Source organism: Hemiscyllium ocellatum, chromosome 34 (genome assembly GCF_020745735.1).
Source record: "Hemiscyllium ocellatum isolate sHemOce1 chromosome 34, sHemOce1.pat.X.cur, whole genome shotgun sequence".
Classification (NCBI taxonomy): domain Eukaryota; kingdom Metazoa; phylum Chordata; class Chondrichthyes; order Orectolobiformes; family Hemiscylliidae; genus Hemiscyllium; species Hemiscyllium ocellatum.
In genome coordinates, this window is record NC_083434.1 from 33,867,608 (window position 1) to 33,881,760 (window position 14,153).

Below are 14,153 nucleotides of genomic sequence, written 5' to 3' on the forward strand. Positions count from 1 at the left end.
CATCAACGGTGACCAACTCAGCACTGATATTTTCCACAAACCACCGACTCCCACAGCCACCTGGACTATACCTCCTCCCACCCTGCCTCCTGTAAAAATGCCATCCCTTATTCCCAATTCCTCTGCCTCTGTCGCATCTGCTCCCAGGAGGACCAATTCCACCACAGAACACAATAGATTAGATTAGATTCTCTACAGTGTGGAAACAGGCCCTTTGGCCCAACAAGTCCACATTGTCCCTCCGAAGAGAAACCCACTCAAACCCATTCCCCTACCCTATATTTACCCCTGACTAACACAGTGGGCAATTTAGCTTGGCCAATTCACCTGACCTGCACATCTTTGGATTGTGGGAGGAAACCGGAGTACGAGGAGGAAACCCACGCAGACATGGAGAATGTGCAAACTCCACACAGACAGGCAGGAATCGAACCCAGGACCAGGATGCTGTGAGGCAGCAGTGCTAACCACTGAGCCACTGCAATTTCCCCTCCCAGCGGTTAGTGATACCCTCCAGTGCATCTCATCCACTTCCCACACCTCCACCCTCGAACCTCATCCCTCTAACCGCAACAATGACAGAACTACCCTGGTCAACTTGCAGCCCACCAACCTCCATATACATCACATCACCCTCCGCCATTTTCGCCACCTACAAACTGACCCCACCAGCAGAGATATATTTCCCTTCCCACCCTATTCCCTTTGTGACTACGTCCGTCAGGTCCATGCCCCCAACAACCCACCCTCTCCTCCCGGTACCTTCCCCTGCCACTGCAAGAATTGCAAAACCTGCACCCACACCTTCCCCCTCACCTCTGTCCAAGCCCCAAAGGAGCCTTCCACATCCATCAAAGTTTCACCTGCACTTTCATACACGTCATTTATTGTATCCGTTGCTCCCGATGCGGTCTCCTTTACGTTGGGGAGACTGGATGCCTACTCGCAGAGCGCTTCAGAGAACATCTCCGGGACACCCGCACCCACCAACCCCACCATCCCATGGCTGAAATCTTCAACTCCCCCTCCCACTCCACTGAGAACATGCAGGTTCTGGGCCTCCTCCATCATCACTCTCTTACCACCCGACTGCTGGATGAAGAACACCTCATCTTCCGCCTCTGGACCCTCGATCCCCATGGCATCAATGTGGATTTCACTTGTTTCTTCTTTTCCCCTCCACCCAGTTCCAACCTTCCAGCTCAGCATTGCCCTCATGACCTGTCCTACCTGTCCATCTTCCTTCTGGCCGATCTGCTCCACCCTCCCCTCCGACCTATCACCTTTACCCCCACAAGTAAAAACACAGATGCTGGAAACAGGCACCCTGCCTCTATTCCTGATGAAGGGCTTTTGCTCAAAACATCGATTTTCCTGCTCCTCAGATGCTGCCTGACCTGCTGTGCTTTTCCAGCACCACTCTAATCTAGACCATTACCCCCACCTCCATCCACCTCCTGCACACTCAGCTACCTTCCCCCCAGCCCTATCCCCTTCCCATTTAACTTCTACCCCCGAGGCTCCCAGCCTCATTCCTGAAGAAGGCCTTTTGCCCAAAATGTCGATTTTCTTGCTTCTCGGATGCTGTCTGACCTGCTGTGCTTTTCCAGTACCTCACACAAAATTAGATATAATGTGCCCTTTTACAGGACTAGTGTGGCACAGTAGATCAGTGGTTAGCCCTCCTGCCTCACAGCACCAGGGGCCTGGGTTCGATCCTACTCTCAGGCAACTGTCTGTCTGTGAAGTTTGCACATTCTCCTGGTGTCTGCAGGTGCTCCGTCATCCTCCCACAATCCAAGCTTCTGCAGATTAGGTAAATTGCCCATAGTGTCCAGGGATGTGTAGACTGGGGAGGTTAGTTATGAGAAACACAAGAATCAGGTGAATGTGGGTGGGATGCTCTTCAGAGGGCTGGTGAGGACTCGATGGGCCAAATGGCCAGCCTACACACTGTAGAGATTCTTATGATTTTTAACTCCACTCTGTGGAAACACTGGCCTTCCTTACATTTAAAAACATTCCCTCCATTCCTTTCAGCTCAGAGTGCACAATGTGACAATAACCCTCCAACAGATATGTTTTAAACATCAGCTTATATTACAGGGATCTGTTTAAATTACAGTCACACAAGAAACATTACCCCGTAAAATATGAGGGATTGCGACAGAATCAGTCAGGTGACATTGGAATTTATTCCTTCCTTCCTCCCTCTTGTTTGAGAATAAGACACAGTTGCGTCTAATGCGATGAGAATTAATGCTGAGAATATGTGATTTTTGAAGCAATCTGTTCAGAGATGTTACTGCACACCTTTGGAGAAGTGGCATTTGAATGAGTCTCTGGGCTACAACTATGCCACAAAGTCCTGTGCTTAGAGTTTTATTGGCTCCCCCCGCCTGCCAGGGAGGATGTGTGCTCACACTTTCCTTTTCCACAAGAAAAGGCATGGCGGGAGATGAAGAAAATGTTTCTCCATTATTGGTTTCTTTCTTCATTTTGTCAGTCAAAATGCTCTTTTTTTTCATACAACTTCACAACAAACCACAAAAAACGTAAGAAGATGTCAAATGCACGCTCACACACTCTCATATGCGCGTGCGCGTGCGCGCACACACACACACACACACACACACACACTTGCTCTTGCCCTTATTTTGACTTTGCTGCCACAGTTAAGACTCTCCAAAGGCTCCTCCAGTAGCTCCTTCCCAACCTGCCAGAAGGACAAGGGCACATGGGGAAACCAACATCTGCAACTGCCTTTCCAACATACATACATGCCATCCTGAACTGGAACTTTGTCTCTGTCTCACCATTGTCAATGGCTTAAACAGTCCTGGAAGCCACAGTGGGTGGACCTGTGATACAGCAGCTCATCATCACCAGGGTAATTTAGATTTATTTAATATTGTCACTTGTACCTAGGCACAATGTCGTCACATTCCCATGCCATCTTGGATTATAATCAGGAACAGGCAATAGATATTGGCCTCACATCCCAGGAATGAATTGAAAAATATTACCTTTTCTAATCCGCTGATTTCATCAGGTAACAGGATGACCATACTCAGCTCCTCCTGAAGGTAAGGCAGCTCCAGGATATTGGTTGCAACCTCCTCAATGTATGCTGTGTTAAATATTCCCGTCTGACACATCATTTTCACTGGTTTAGATTCATTCTGACAAAACGATTTTTTTTTTAAAAAGACTCCCATTAGTAATTAACAATAATAAATTCAAAACTTTGCCAGAATACGTTTCTGTCAGAGGACAGTACCTCGGTGACACTGAATGGCATTTCCTTGGTATAATCTTCATCAAATTTCTTCTCCCAGTTGCCTTTAAAGTAGATGGCATTCACAAGTACAAGCTTCGAATTTGCATCAAGTGTGCCTTGAGCTAACAAGTCCTGGATCTTACCTAAAATTAAATAACGTAAACATATATTATCTTTCAAGTACGTTTGAAACGTTTTTGTGGCACAGAAACTGGCCATTCAGCCCATTGAGTCTATGTCAGTACTCGTGGTTTACGTGAGCCTGCTTCTGTGCCTCCATCAAACCCTGGCTTTCTACTTCTCGTGTATTTCTCTACCTTACACTGTTTGTCTCTATTATTCCTTGTAGCAGTGAGGTGTACGTTCTAAGCACTCTCCTGATAAAGAAGATTCTCCTGAACTCCCAATTGCTTAATAACTCTCTTATAGACCCCACTCTGATCTCATTCACAAACGGAAACACAGTGCCTATGTTAATTATATCTAATCTTGAATACCTCAAACAAATCACGGCTCGACCTCCTTTTTTAAAAAGAAAAATGTAATTTTCTATCTCATGGTGAATGCAGCCTCTCTGTTATGCTATCATTCTCAAAGCCTTTTCAGCATCTCTTCCATTGCCTCCGGTTCCTATTTGAGATGAGAGATCCCATCCCCCCACCCCACCCCCCTCCCAAACTTCCTTCAGGCTGGTACAAACCCATCCAACCAGAGGTGCTTCTCCTGATCCCTGTCGGAAGTGCAGTGCAGAGCTGCTGCTGGAAAGCCGGGTAGTGTGGCCTGAGGCACTTGACATCCCAGACCAGTGACGGGTTTCAAGAGGCTGGCCATCACCAAACACCTTCAACGTTCACTCCGTCCCTCAGCAGCACACAGTAGCAGCAGTATGTACCAGCTTCAAGCTGCACTGCAGGAACTCACCCCCAGGATCCTTTGGCAGCACCTTCCAAACTCATGAGCACTTCCACCTGGAAGGACAAGGGCAGCAGATACACCATCCAACCTACTGACAATCGTGACTTGGAAATATATTGCTGTCCCTTACTGTCACTGGGTCAACATTGTGGAACTCCCTTGTTAACAATACTCCACCCAGTAAACTGCAGTGATTCAAGGAAACCAATGCAGAAGGGGGGGCCTTGCCAGTAATACCCACATCCAGTGAATGAATTAAAAACACAAACAGCGAAAGCAATCTCTCAGAAGGGTTTCCAGCCTCTCATTTAGTCAGGGCTGAAGCTCCACTGCCTGCCCGTCTATCAGCTTCAGTGGGGAGGGGGGAGCTCATACTGCTCTGCTTTCACCTGGGGGACCCTCGAGAGTTACAGACAGCTGCAGAACTATACTGCGGTAAAGCCAGAAAGCTGGGTGCAACTCGAAGGACATGAGCTGCCCGACAGTCAGACCGCAAACCCAGCTGGGTCAAGCCTGCTCGTGGGTGAGACACTGGTGGGTTCTTGACTCAAGCATCACTCTGTGGGGCTTCACCCACTCCAAATCCTTTTCCTCCCAGACACCATACCACACCAGTGTGGACCTGAACACAACTCCACTTAAATTTCTGTCTTCTGTTTCCAACGTGACCGTTGTATTCTTTCTGCCAAAGTGTATATCATCCTTTTCTTCAGAGGAAATAAATGATAAATCCATAATGCAATTGACTGGAAGATTTGAGGACTGTTTAGTCACTGTCCATTGATACACTGACACACATTAACTTTACTGACTGAATATAATAAATAGACAGATTACCCTCTGTCTGCCCCTCCACCCAGGCATTGATGTAGACTCTGGCCTCCTCTGATTGTTCAGCAAAATCAACAGCAGTAAGTTCTGCCTGAAAGAACTTTGATATGGATTCGAGATACTCCTGTAAAACCAACACACAATGGACAGAGAGGAGTCAGCAAGCAGACTGAAGAAAAGCTGAAAACGTGGAACACCGTATCTAGGTTCGGTGTCAGGATCCTGTGAGCATGTGCCCAGGATAAGATAAACAGCCTTACTTTACATGTTGACATTCCACGTGAATTATAATTAAATATGCTTGCACCATACTCAACTCAGAAAAGGATTGCTGGATATATTTGTGACATTATAGACTAATGCAGTAACTGTAGATTTTAACTTGTGCCAGTAGGGATTTGCAAAACATTTGCAATAAAATTAGATTTTTATTGCAACGATTTTTCCTTTCATCCCCAACCTTTGCCATTCCATCCCTCTCATGCCAACCCCACCACATTCACTTCCCTATGCCATCACCAACCTAGCTCTCTCACCCCATTCTATCCCCATCCCTGTACAACACTGATCTTCCCTTCCCCCAACCCGAACCATGTGTCCCCTTCCCCCCCCCCCTCCCCTCCCTCCCCCTCTTCTCTTTCATGACGCACATCCTTGATCATTATGTTTTATGCACAAAACTGAAGTTTGGGAGGGGGCACCTGACTGGAAATGAATTTTGCTTCTCTGATCGCCATCCTTAAACAAATTGGGCAGATTTGAAAACTAAAACTTGTTAAACCCATTTGGCTGAAAAGAATTATCTTAGCTGCGGCTTTGTGCCAGGTACAGTCCATGTTTAAACAAATAATGGTGAGTTCCTCACTCCATTGGCTAGATTTCATGATGGCAACAGCAGCTGTTGGCCAATTGGAGTGTATGGGATCGGCTGTACTTCAGCGCCTCCCAGGAGGTGCTGGCTTCTACTGGTATAACACCCACCCAGGATGGGTGGATCAATACTAGATTCCAGGCCATGTTGGTTGTGACAGGGACGGAGAGAGAATAGGACCCGGGATGAGGAGGTGGGGGGAAATGTGTCAAAGTCATGTTAATGATAATGGTCTACACTAGTCCCCCTCCAGTACTCATAAGGGATACGTTCCAAGACCAACCACGGAAGCCTGACACTGCGGAGAGGTGTGAACACGTTCATTTAAGTGGGAAATTTACCTTCCCAGCAGCCCCTTGGTCCCTGGTTCTGGAAGGATCCCTGTAATATGTTCAGGTCACAGTAAACAATTCCGCAGGTAGGGGAGTCACCCTGTACTAAGCGATCGATCCTCAGAGATTGATCACTCTGTGAGTTAGTTCATTTAAAACAGTAAAACATGTTCCAAGTTATGAAGCAGAGTTCATAATAAACCAGCTGACCCCCTGGATGCACAGCTTACAGACCCACAGTAGCCAAGCAGAATTGCGAACTTTGGACACGTGCAGCCCAATGACATCCTCTCTCTTAAAGGCTCAGTCCACATTCAACTGAGATCAAGGTTGGCTCTCAGCAGTTTCCAGAGTCAGAGTCTGAATCAGGCACTGAATACCTTTGAGAAAGTGAGGACTGCAGATGCTGGAGATCAGAGCTGAAAAATGTGTTGCTGGAAAAGCGCAGCAGGTCAGGCAGCATCCAAGGAGCAGGAGAATCGACGTTTTGGGCGTAAGCCCTTCATCAGGAATGAGAAGGGTGTGCCAAGCAGGCTCAGATAAAAGGTAGGGAGGAGGGACTTGGGGGAGGGGCGTTGGGAATGCCATAGGTGGAAAAAGGTTAAGGTAAGGGTGATAGGCCAGAGAGGGGGTGGGGGCGGAGAGGTCAGGAAGAAGATTGCAGGTCAATAAGGCGGTGCTGAGTCCTAGGTTTGGGACTGAGATAAGGTGGGAGGGGAAATGAAGAAGCTGGAGAAATCTGCATTCATCCCGTGTGGTTGGAGGGTTCCTAGGTGGAAGACGAGGTGCTCAACCTCCAGGCGTCGTGTTGCCATGGTCTGGCGATGGAGGAGGCCAAGGACCTGCATGTCCTTGGTGGAGTGGGAGGGGGAGTTAAAGTGTTCAGCATTGGGGCGGTTGGGTTGGTTGATGCGGGTGTCCCAGAGGTGTTCTCTGAAACGTTCCGCAAGTAGGTGGCCTGTCTCCCCAATGTAGAGGAGGCCACATCGGGTGCAGTGGATGCAGTAAATGATTTGTGTAGAGGTGCAGGTGAATTTGTGATGGATATGGAAGGATCCCTTGGGGCCTTGGAGGGAAGTGAGGGGGGAGGTGTGGGCGCAAGGTTTGCATTTCTTGCGGTTGCAGGGACCCTCTGCCACGCAGTCACCCCCACCACCCCCAGGAAGTGGTGCGCAATGCAGCCACACAGGGGTTAGCTTTGTACTCCCTGCATGGCCAGTCACCTGTTGCCCTGTGGGTAAATTGGCAGCAGTTTGTGTTGGCTGTTGACAGGCTATGTGGATTAACCATTGGAAATGCAGAGTTACGTGGATAGGGTGATGGGGGTTGGTTCTGGGTGGGATGCTTTCGGAGGGTTAGTATGGACTCGATGGACCAAATGGCATGCTTTCATATGAGGGACTCTATGAATTTGCATAGAACAAGCTGCTATGAATAAGAATGTGATAATGATCTGATAATCTGTTTTTATGACATTGACGGGGAGATAAATATTGGCCAGCACAGTGGGATAACTCCCCAAAAGCATCCACCCTGGCCTCGATTTAACGTCTTTCCTGAATCTCTCAAAATGAGATTTAACGGAACAACTGAAAACCATCCCTTTCTGATCTAATGGTCACCTACTGCATCTTACATGGCGCAAGTTGATGCTTTTATCTCTGTACAGGCCATTTGCCAGCTTCAGAAGACAAGCACCACCGAGATTCTTCATATCCGCCTGCAATTTCTGGAATCCAGCGTGAACATCTACACCATCGCCAAAATGCAGCACCTGCAAACAAGAACATGCATAACTATCATTTCTAAAACATTGAACATTTCCATTCCTGTATTTCATAAACTTCCAAAAATGCGATGTTGCCTTTGTTGTTTAGCAGAAACGAGATGTTCCCATACTGATATTGTAAAATTGAGACAGGAATTGCTGGAGAAGCTCAGCAGGTCTGGCAGCATCTGCTGAAGAGTCACTGGACCTGAAACGCTAACTCTGCTAGCTCCCTCTAGATACTGCTAGACCCGCCTTCAATTTCTGTCTCCATTTCACATCTCCAGCATCCACAGTGCTTTATTGTAGATTGTGTACTGTTTCCATTGTGCACTGAGATGGAGGGCTCTTATTACACAGTGGTAGTGTCCATACCTCTGAGTCAGGAGGCTTGGGTTCAAGTCGTACCTGCTCCAGAGGTGTATAATAAAATCTCTCTGAACAGATTAGAAAAATAGGTTGAACATTCAGATTTCACCTTCAGAAAGTGAATAACGACATCCTACACTTGTAAAAGTGGTGTCAACGATATAAAACATGCTGATCACGGGAGTGGAACCAGATAAAATTTGGTACCTAGACACCAGGCAAGGAGATGTGAACACCATTAAAGAGATAGATTTGAAAGAGCACCTCAAATAGGACTAAGAGTTTTAGGTAAGGAATTTCACCAATATTGGAGCAATGAAAATCATTAAAACTTCAGCCAAATCTCATCATATGATATGTTGTAATTTTTCTGGTAGTCCTGTGTTCACATCCATAATGTGGTGTTTCATTATTAAATCATACAAAGCCAACTGAGCACATGCAATCCTGTGCCAAATGAACTGAGTTCACCTAATTCTGGAATAACTGATATAATGAGATTGACTAGCTATGGGCTAGGAACATTTGGAAGTATAATATGTTGGATATATGCTCATCCCTAACCAATGACCTCCAGCCCTCTCAGATGAGGGCAATCGTTGCAATTATGCCCTTTCTCCCCATAGCTGAGCCCCCAGCCAAAGGACACTCTCTGAGTTCACATTCGGGCAAGAGCTCCAGAACTCCTGAGGTTATAGGAGTTCCCTCAGCAGAAGGCACTGTTTTCGGAGGAGGTGGTGTGACACCAGGGAAAATGGTGGAAGCATAGAAATTAGGAGCTAGAAAAGGCCATTCAGCCTTTTGAGATTGCAAAACCATTCCAGGCTGATCATCAAACTCTGTCTGCTGTTGCTGCTTTTAGCCCATACCCTTTCATTCCCAGACCTGTATCTAAGTCCTTCCTGAAAACATTCCATGTTTGAGGCTTAGCCATTTTCTGTGGCAGAGAATTCCTTAGGTTCACCACTCTCTGGGTGAAGACATTTCTCCTTCCCGTACCTCGAACTGTGACCCCTGGTTCTGGACTCCCTGGTCATTGGCAACATCCTTCCTGTGTTTACCCTGTCTAATGCTATTCGAACTTTATTGGTTTTTATCAGAATCCCCCCCTCTTATTCTTCAAAACTCCTCTGAATGTATTCATAACTGATCCAGTCTGGCTTTATGCGTCAGCCCTGCCATCTCGGAATTCTGATTCAAAGAGTGTGGAGCTGGGAAAGCACAGCTGGTCAGGCAGCATCCGAGGAGCAGGAGAGTCGACATTTCGAGTGTAAGCTCTTCATCAGGAATGAGGCTTGTGGCCCAAGAGGTCTGAGAGATAAATGGGAGGCAGGGGTGGAGCTGGGCAGAAGGTAGTTGGGAATGTGAGAGATGAAGGCAGGGATGTGATGGTGACAGGTCAGAGACGAGGGGGGAGCAGATTGGTGGGAAGGAAGATGGACTGGTACAATGGTTCAAGAGGGCGGTGCCAAGTTGGAAGGTTGGATCTGGGATAAGGTGAAGGGAGGGGAGGGGAGATGAGGAAACTGGTGAAATCCGCATTGATTCCATGTGTTTGGAGCGCCTCAAGGCGGAAGATATTCCTGCTCCTTGGATGCTGCCTAACCAGCTGTGCTTTTCCAGTACCACATTCTTCGACCCTGGTCTCTGACATCTACAGTCCTCACTTTCTCCATCACGGAAATCAGTTGAGTAAACCTTCCTTGCAATCCCTCCATAGCCACAACATACTACACCCTTTGGCCCATCTAATTCATGCTGACCAGGTTTCTTAAACTGAACTAGCCCCATTTGCCTGCAATTGGCCCATATTCCTATCAACCTTTCCTATCCATGTAGCTGTTCAAATGATTTTATCAGCCCATATACAATCACCCCTTAAACTCCTACACTCCATGGAAAAAAGTCCCAGCCTATCCAGTCTCCTTTTAACTCAAACCATAACATTGTTTTAAATCTTTTTCATACCGTTTCCAGTTTAATTCTGGTTTCCCGGGCAACCAGAGTTTATGCAGAACTCCAAATGTGACGGAAGTAAAGATTGCAGATGTTGGAGATTAGAGTCGAGAGTGTGGTGCTGGAAAAGGACAGCAAGTCAGGCAGCATCCGAGGAGCAGGAAAATCGACATTTCAGGCAAAAGCCCTTCATCAGGAAGTAGGGTTTTTGCCCAAAACGTCGATTCTCCTGCTCTTCGGAGACTGCCTGACCTGCTGTGCTTTTCCAGCACCACACTCATAACATGGTGGACCAACTTCTGTACTCATGACTGATGAAGGTAAGTGTGCCAAATGCCTTACCAGCTGCCTGTGATGCCACTTTCAAGGAACTACCTAGATGCACCCCTAGGTGTCTCTGTTTGACAACACTCCCCAGGGCCCCACCATTAACTATCTAAGTCCTGTCCTGATTTGCCTTACCAAAATGCACCACCTCGTATTTATCCAAATTAAACTCCATCAGCCACTCCTCGGCCCACTGGCCCAGTTGACCAAGATCCCTTTGTACACAGAGGTAACCTTCTTCACTGTCCACTAAACCAACAATTCTTCCACAAACCTACTAACTAAGCCTTCTATATTCTGATCTAAATCGTTTACATAAGTCACAAACAACAGTGGACCCAGTTAAAAATCACACAACACCAGGTTATAGTCCAACAGGTTTAATTGGAAGCACACTAGCTTTCGGAGCGACGCTCCTTCATCAGGTGATTGTGGAGGGCTCCATCCTAACACAGAATTTACAGCAAAAATTTACAGTGTGACGTAACTGAAATTATACATTGAAAAATTGATTGTCTGTTAAGCCTTTCATCTGTTAGAATACAGTGATAGTTTCATTTCTTTCATGTGTAAATCACAAAACCTTTTTTTAAAAGTTGCATTTTCGGGTTAGCTGTTAACAATGGTGATAACTAGACAATATGTTGAAGGTGTTAGCCCCCTGTGTTCTCTGTCTATAACCTGATGTTTAGATTGATTCTAATCTAAAAAGTGAGATAACAGAGTTATACATAAATTCATGCAGTTTTTGAGCTCAAGAGTTCTACATGAATGTATGCAGTTTTTGAGCAAAGTGCAATGTAACTCTGCAAGTACAAATTCACCCCACACAATATATGTGTGCATGTGGGTCTTTGTCTGTGTGTGTGTGTCTGTCTGGGGCGGGTTCATGTCACATTACAGGTGATCACCATTGCACTACACAGACACACACAGATATTCCTACACACATACACACACACACACTCTCTCACATACACACGGACACGGGTACACACAGACGCGACACAGACACCCACACACACTGTTATAGACACACACACTCCCACACTCACACATGCACCCCCTCACAGACTTAAGACACTCTGCACTCACTACAACACACACACACACACACACACACACACACTTTCTCACATTCACAACCCAGGCCCAGGCGTTGTGTGATTTTTAACTTTGTACACCCCAGTCCAACACCAGCATCTCCAAATAGTGGACCCAGCACTGATCCTTGTGGCATACCGCTGGTCATAGTTCTCCACTCTAAACAATAAGCTACTACCACCACTCTCTGTTTCCTACCATCAAGCCAATTTTGTAACCAATTGGCTAGCCCTCCCTGGATCCCATGTGATTTAACCAAACTAACCCGTCTACCATATCGAAGATCTGTTGAAGTCCACATCTGTCTTCATTTACCTTGTTTGTCACCCCTTCAAAAAACATAATCAAGTTCGTGAGACACAATTTCTCACACACAAAGCCATGGTGATTATCCCTAATCAGTCCTTCCCTCTCCAAATGCATTTAGATCCTATCTCTCAGAATCCCCTCCAGCAACCTACTCACCATTGATGTAAATCTCACCAATTTAGCACAACGTTAGCCATTCTCCAGTCTTCTGGCACCTCACCAGTGACTATCAATTATATAAGTATCTGCTAGGGGCCTCACAATCTCTTCCCTAGCTCCCCAAATGACTTGGGATACACCACTTGATCAGATCCTGGGTAATTAGCTGCCTTCACATTTTTTAAGACCTCTACCACCATCTCTTCTGTAATGTCGACTCTTTACAAGACATGACTATCTAATTCCTTGAGTCCCTCGGTCCCAAGTCATTCTCCACAGTAAATACTGATGCAAAGTATTTGTTTAGGATCTTGCCCATCTCATGTGATTCCGCACATAGATGGCCTTGTGATCTTTAAGGGGCCATGTACTGTCCCTAGTTACTCTTTTGCCCTTAATATATTTATAGAATCGATTTGGATTCTCCTTAACCTTATCTGCCAAAGCTATCTCATGTCCCTTTTTTGTCCTCCTGATTTCCCTCTTAATTATACTCCTACTGCCCTGGTACTCAAGGGATTTACTTGATCCCAGCTGTCAATACCTGACTTTTTCATGAAGAATATGGAATGAGTTCCTGGTGCTTCCACTCTCCATGAAGAAACCTACCAGCTTGGAAGGACAGACTTAATCTGCACATGGAGAGGCAGAGATTAGTCAAGGGCCGTCAACATGGTTTTGATAAAGGGGAGGTCATGACTGACCAACTGGATTGAATTTTTCAAAGATGTGACCAGATGTGGAGATGAGGGCAATGCTTTTGATGTCTTCTAATTGGACTTCAGTAAGACTTTTATTAAGATCACACATGGGAGACCAATAACAAAGGTAAGAGCCCATGGGATCCAAGGAAATTTGGCAAATTGGATCCACAATTGGTCGGAAGTAGAAGGTGATGGTTGACCAGTATTTTTCTGACTGGATGTATGTGTCAAGTGGAGTCCCACAAGGGTCTGTGTTGGGGCCCTTGCTGTTTCAGTTTATATAAGATATTTAGATTTGAATATAGAAGGAATAAAACTGAATATCTTTGTCTTAACAAAGACAGAAATTGTTGCTGAAAACCAGCAGCTCTGGCAGCATATGTGGGAAGAAGGCAGCATTCTGATGGGAATCACTGCACTCGAAACATTAACTCTGTTTCGCTGTCCACAGATGCTGCCAGACCTGCTGAGTTTCACCAGCAAGTTTTGTTTTTGATGTTGAATACAGAGGGGTTGATCAGCAAGTTCGCTGACTGTACATAAATTGTTGGTACATAGTGAGGAGGATAGTTTTAGATTACAAGAGGTTGTAGACAGGCTGGGCAGATTGGCTGATCAGCTGGGAATGGATTTCCATTCGGATAAATGTGAGGTGATGCACTTGAGCAGGACAAACAAGGCAAGGGACGAACATGGTGAGCAATAGGGCCCTGGGAAGCACCAATGATCAGTGGGAACTTGGTTAGCATGCCCACTGATCTGTTAGAGTTGGAGAAGAGGTTAAAAAGGAATATGATAATGATATACCTGTCTTTATTAGTTGACACATAGAATTTAAGAGCAGGGGGGCTATTACTGGAACTGCATACAACACTAGTTTGGCCACAGCTGGAGTACTGTGTGCAGTTCTGGAATCTATGTTATAAGAGGGATGTGATAGCAGTGGAGAGGGTGCAGAGCAGATTCACCAGGATGTTACCTGGGCTGGAAAGTTTCAATTATGGAGGGAGTTGTTGTCCTTAGAGCAGAGGAGATTGAGAGGGGACATGATTGAAATGTATAAAATTATGAGAGACACAGTTAGGGTGGACAGGAAGATACTTTCCACCTTAATGGAGGGATCAGTGACTGGGTCATTGACTTAAGGGAAGGGGCAGAAGGTTTAGAGGAGATGCGAGGGAAAAAACTTTATCACCTGGAGGGTAGATCTCACTGCCTGTCAAGGTGG

General features: G+C 46.1%; 1 protein-coding gene across 3 annotated transcripts in view; it reads right to left on the reverse strand.

Annotated features, from left to right (window-relative positions):
* Positions 1-14,153, reverse strand: part of LOC132832327 (serpin B6-like) — a 39,793-nt gene that overhangs the window by 2,316 nt on the left and 23,324 nt on the right. For all 3 annotated transcript variants that reach the window (XM_060850248.1, XM_060850249.1, XM_060850247.1), the window contains exons 3-6: positions 7,866-8,003; positions 5,033-5,150; positions 3,281-3,423; positions 3,027-3,182 (exon numbers count right to left, since the gene is read on the reverse strand). In XM_060850248.1, coding sequence (XP_060706231.1) covers positions 3,027-3,182; positions 3,281-3,423; positions 5,033-5,150; positions 7,866-8,003 — 555 coding nt within the window. The remainder of the gene's footprint in view (positions 1-3,026; positions 3,183-3,280; positions 3,424-5,032; positions 5,151-7,865; positions 8,004-14,153) is intronic.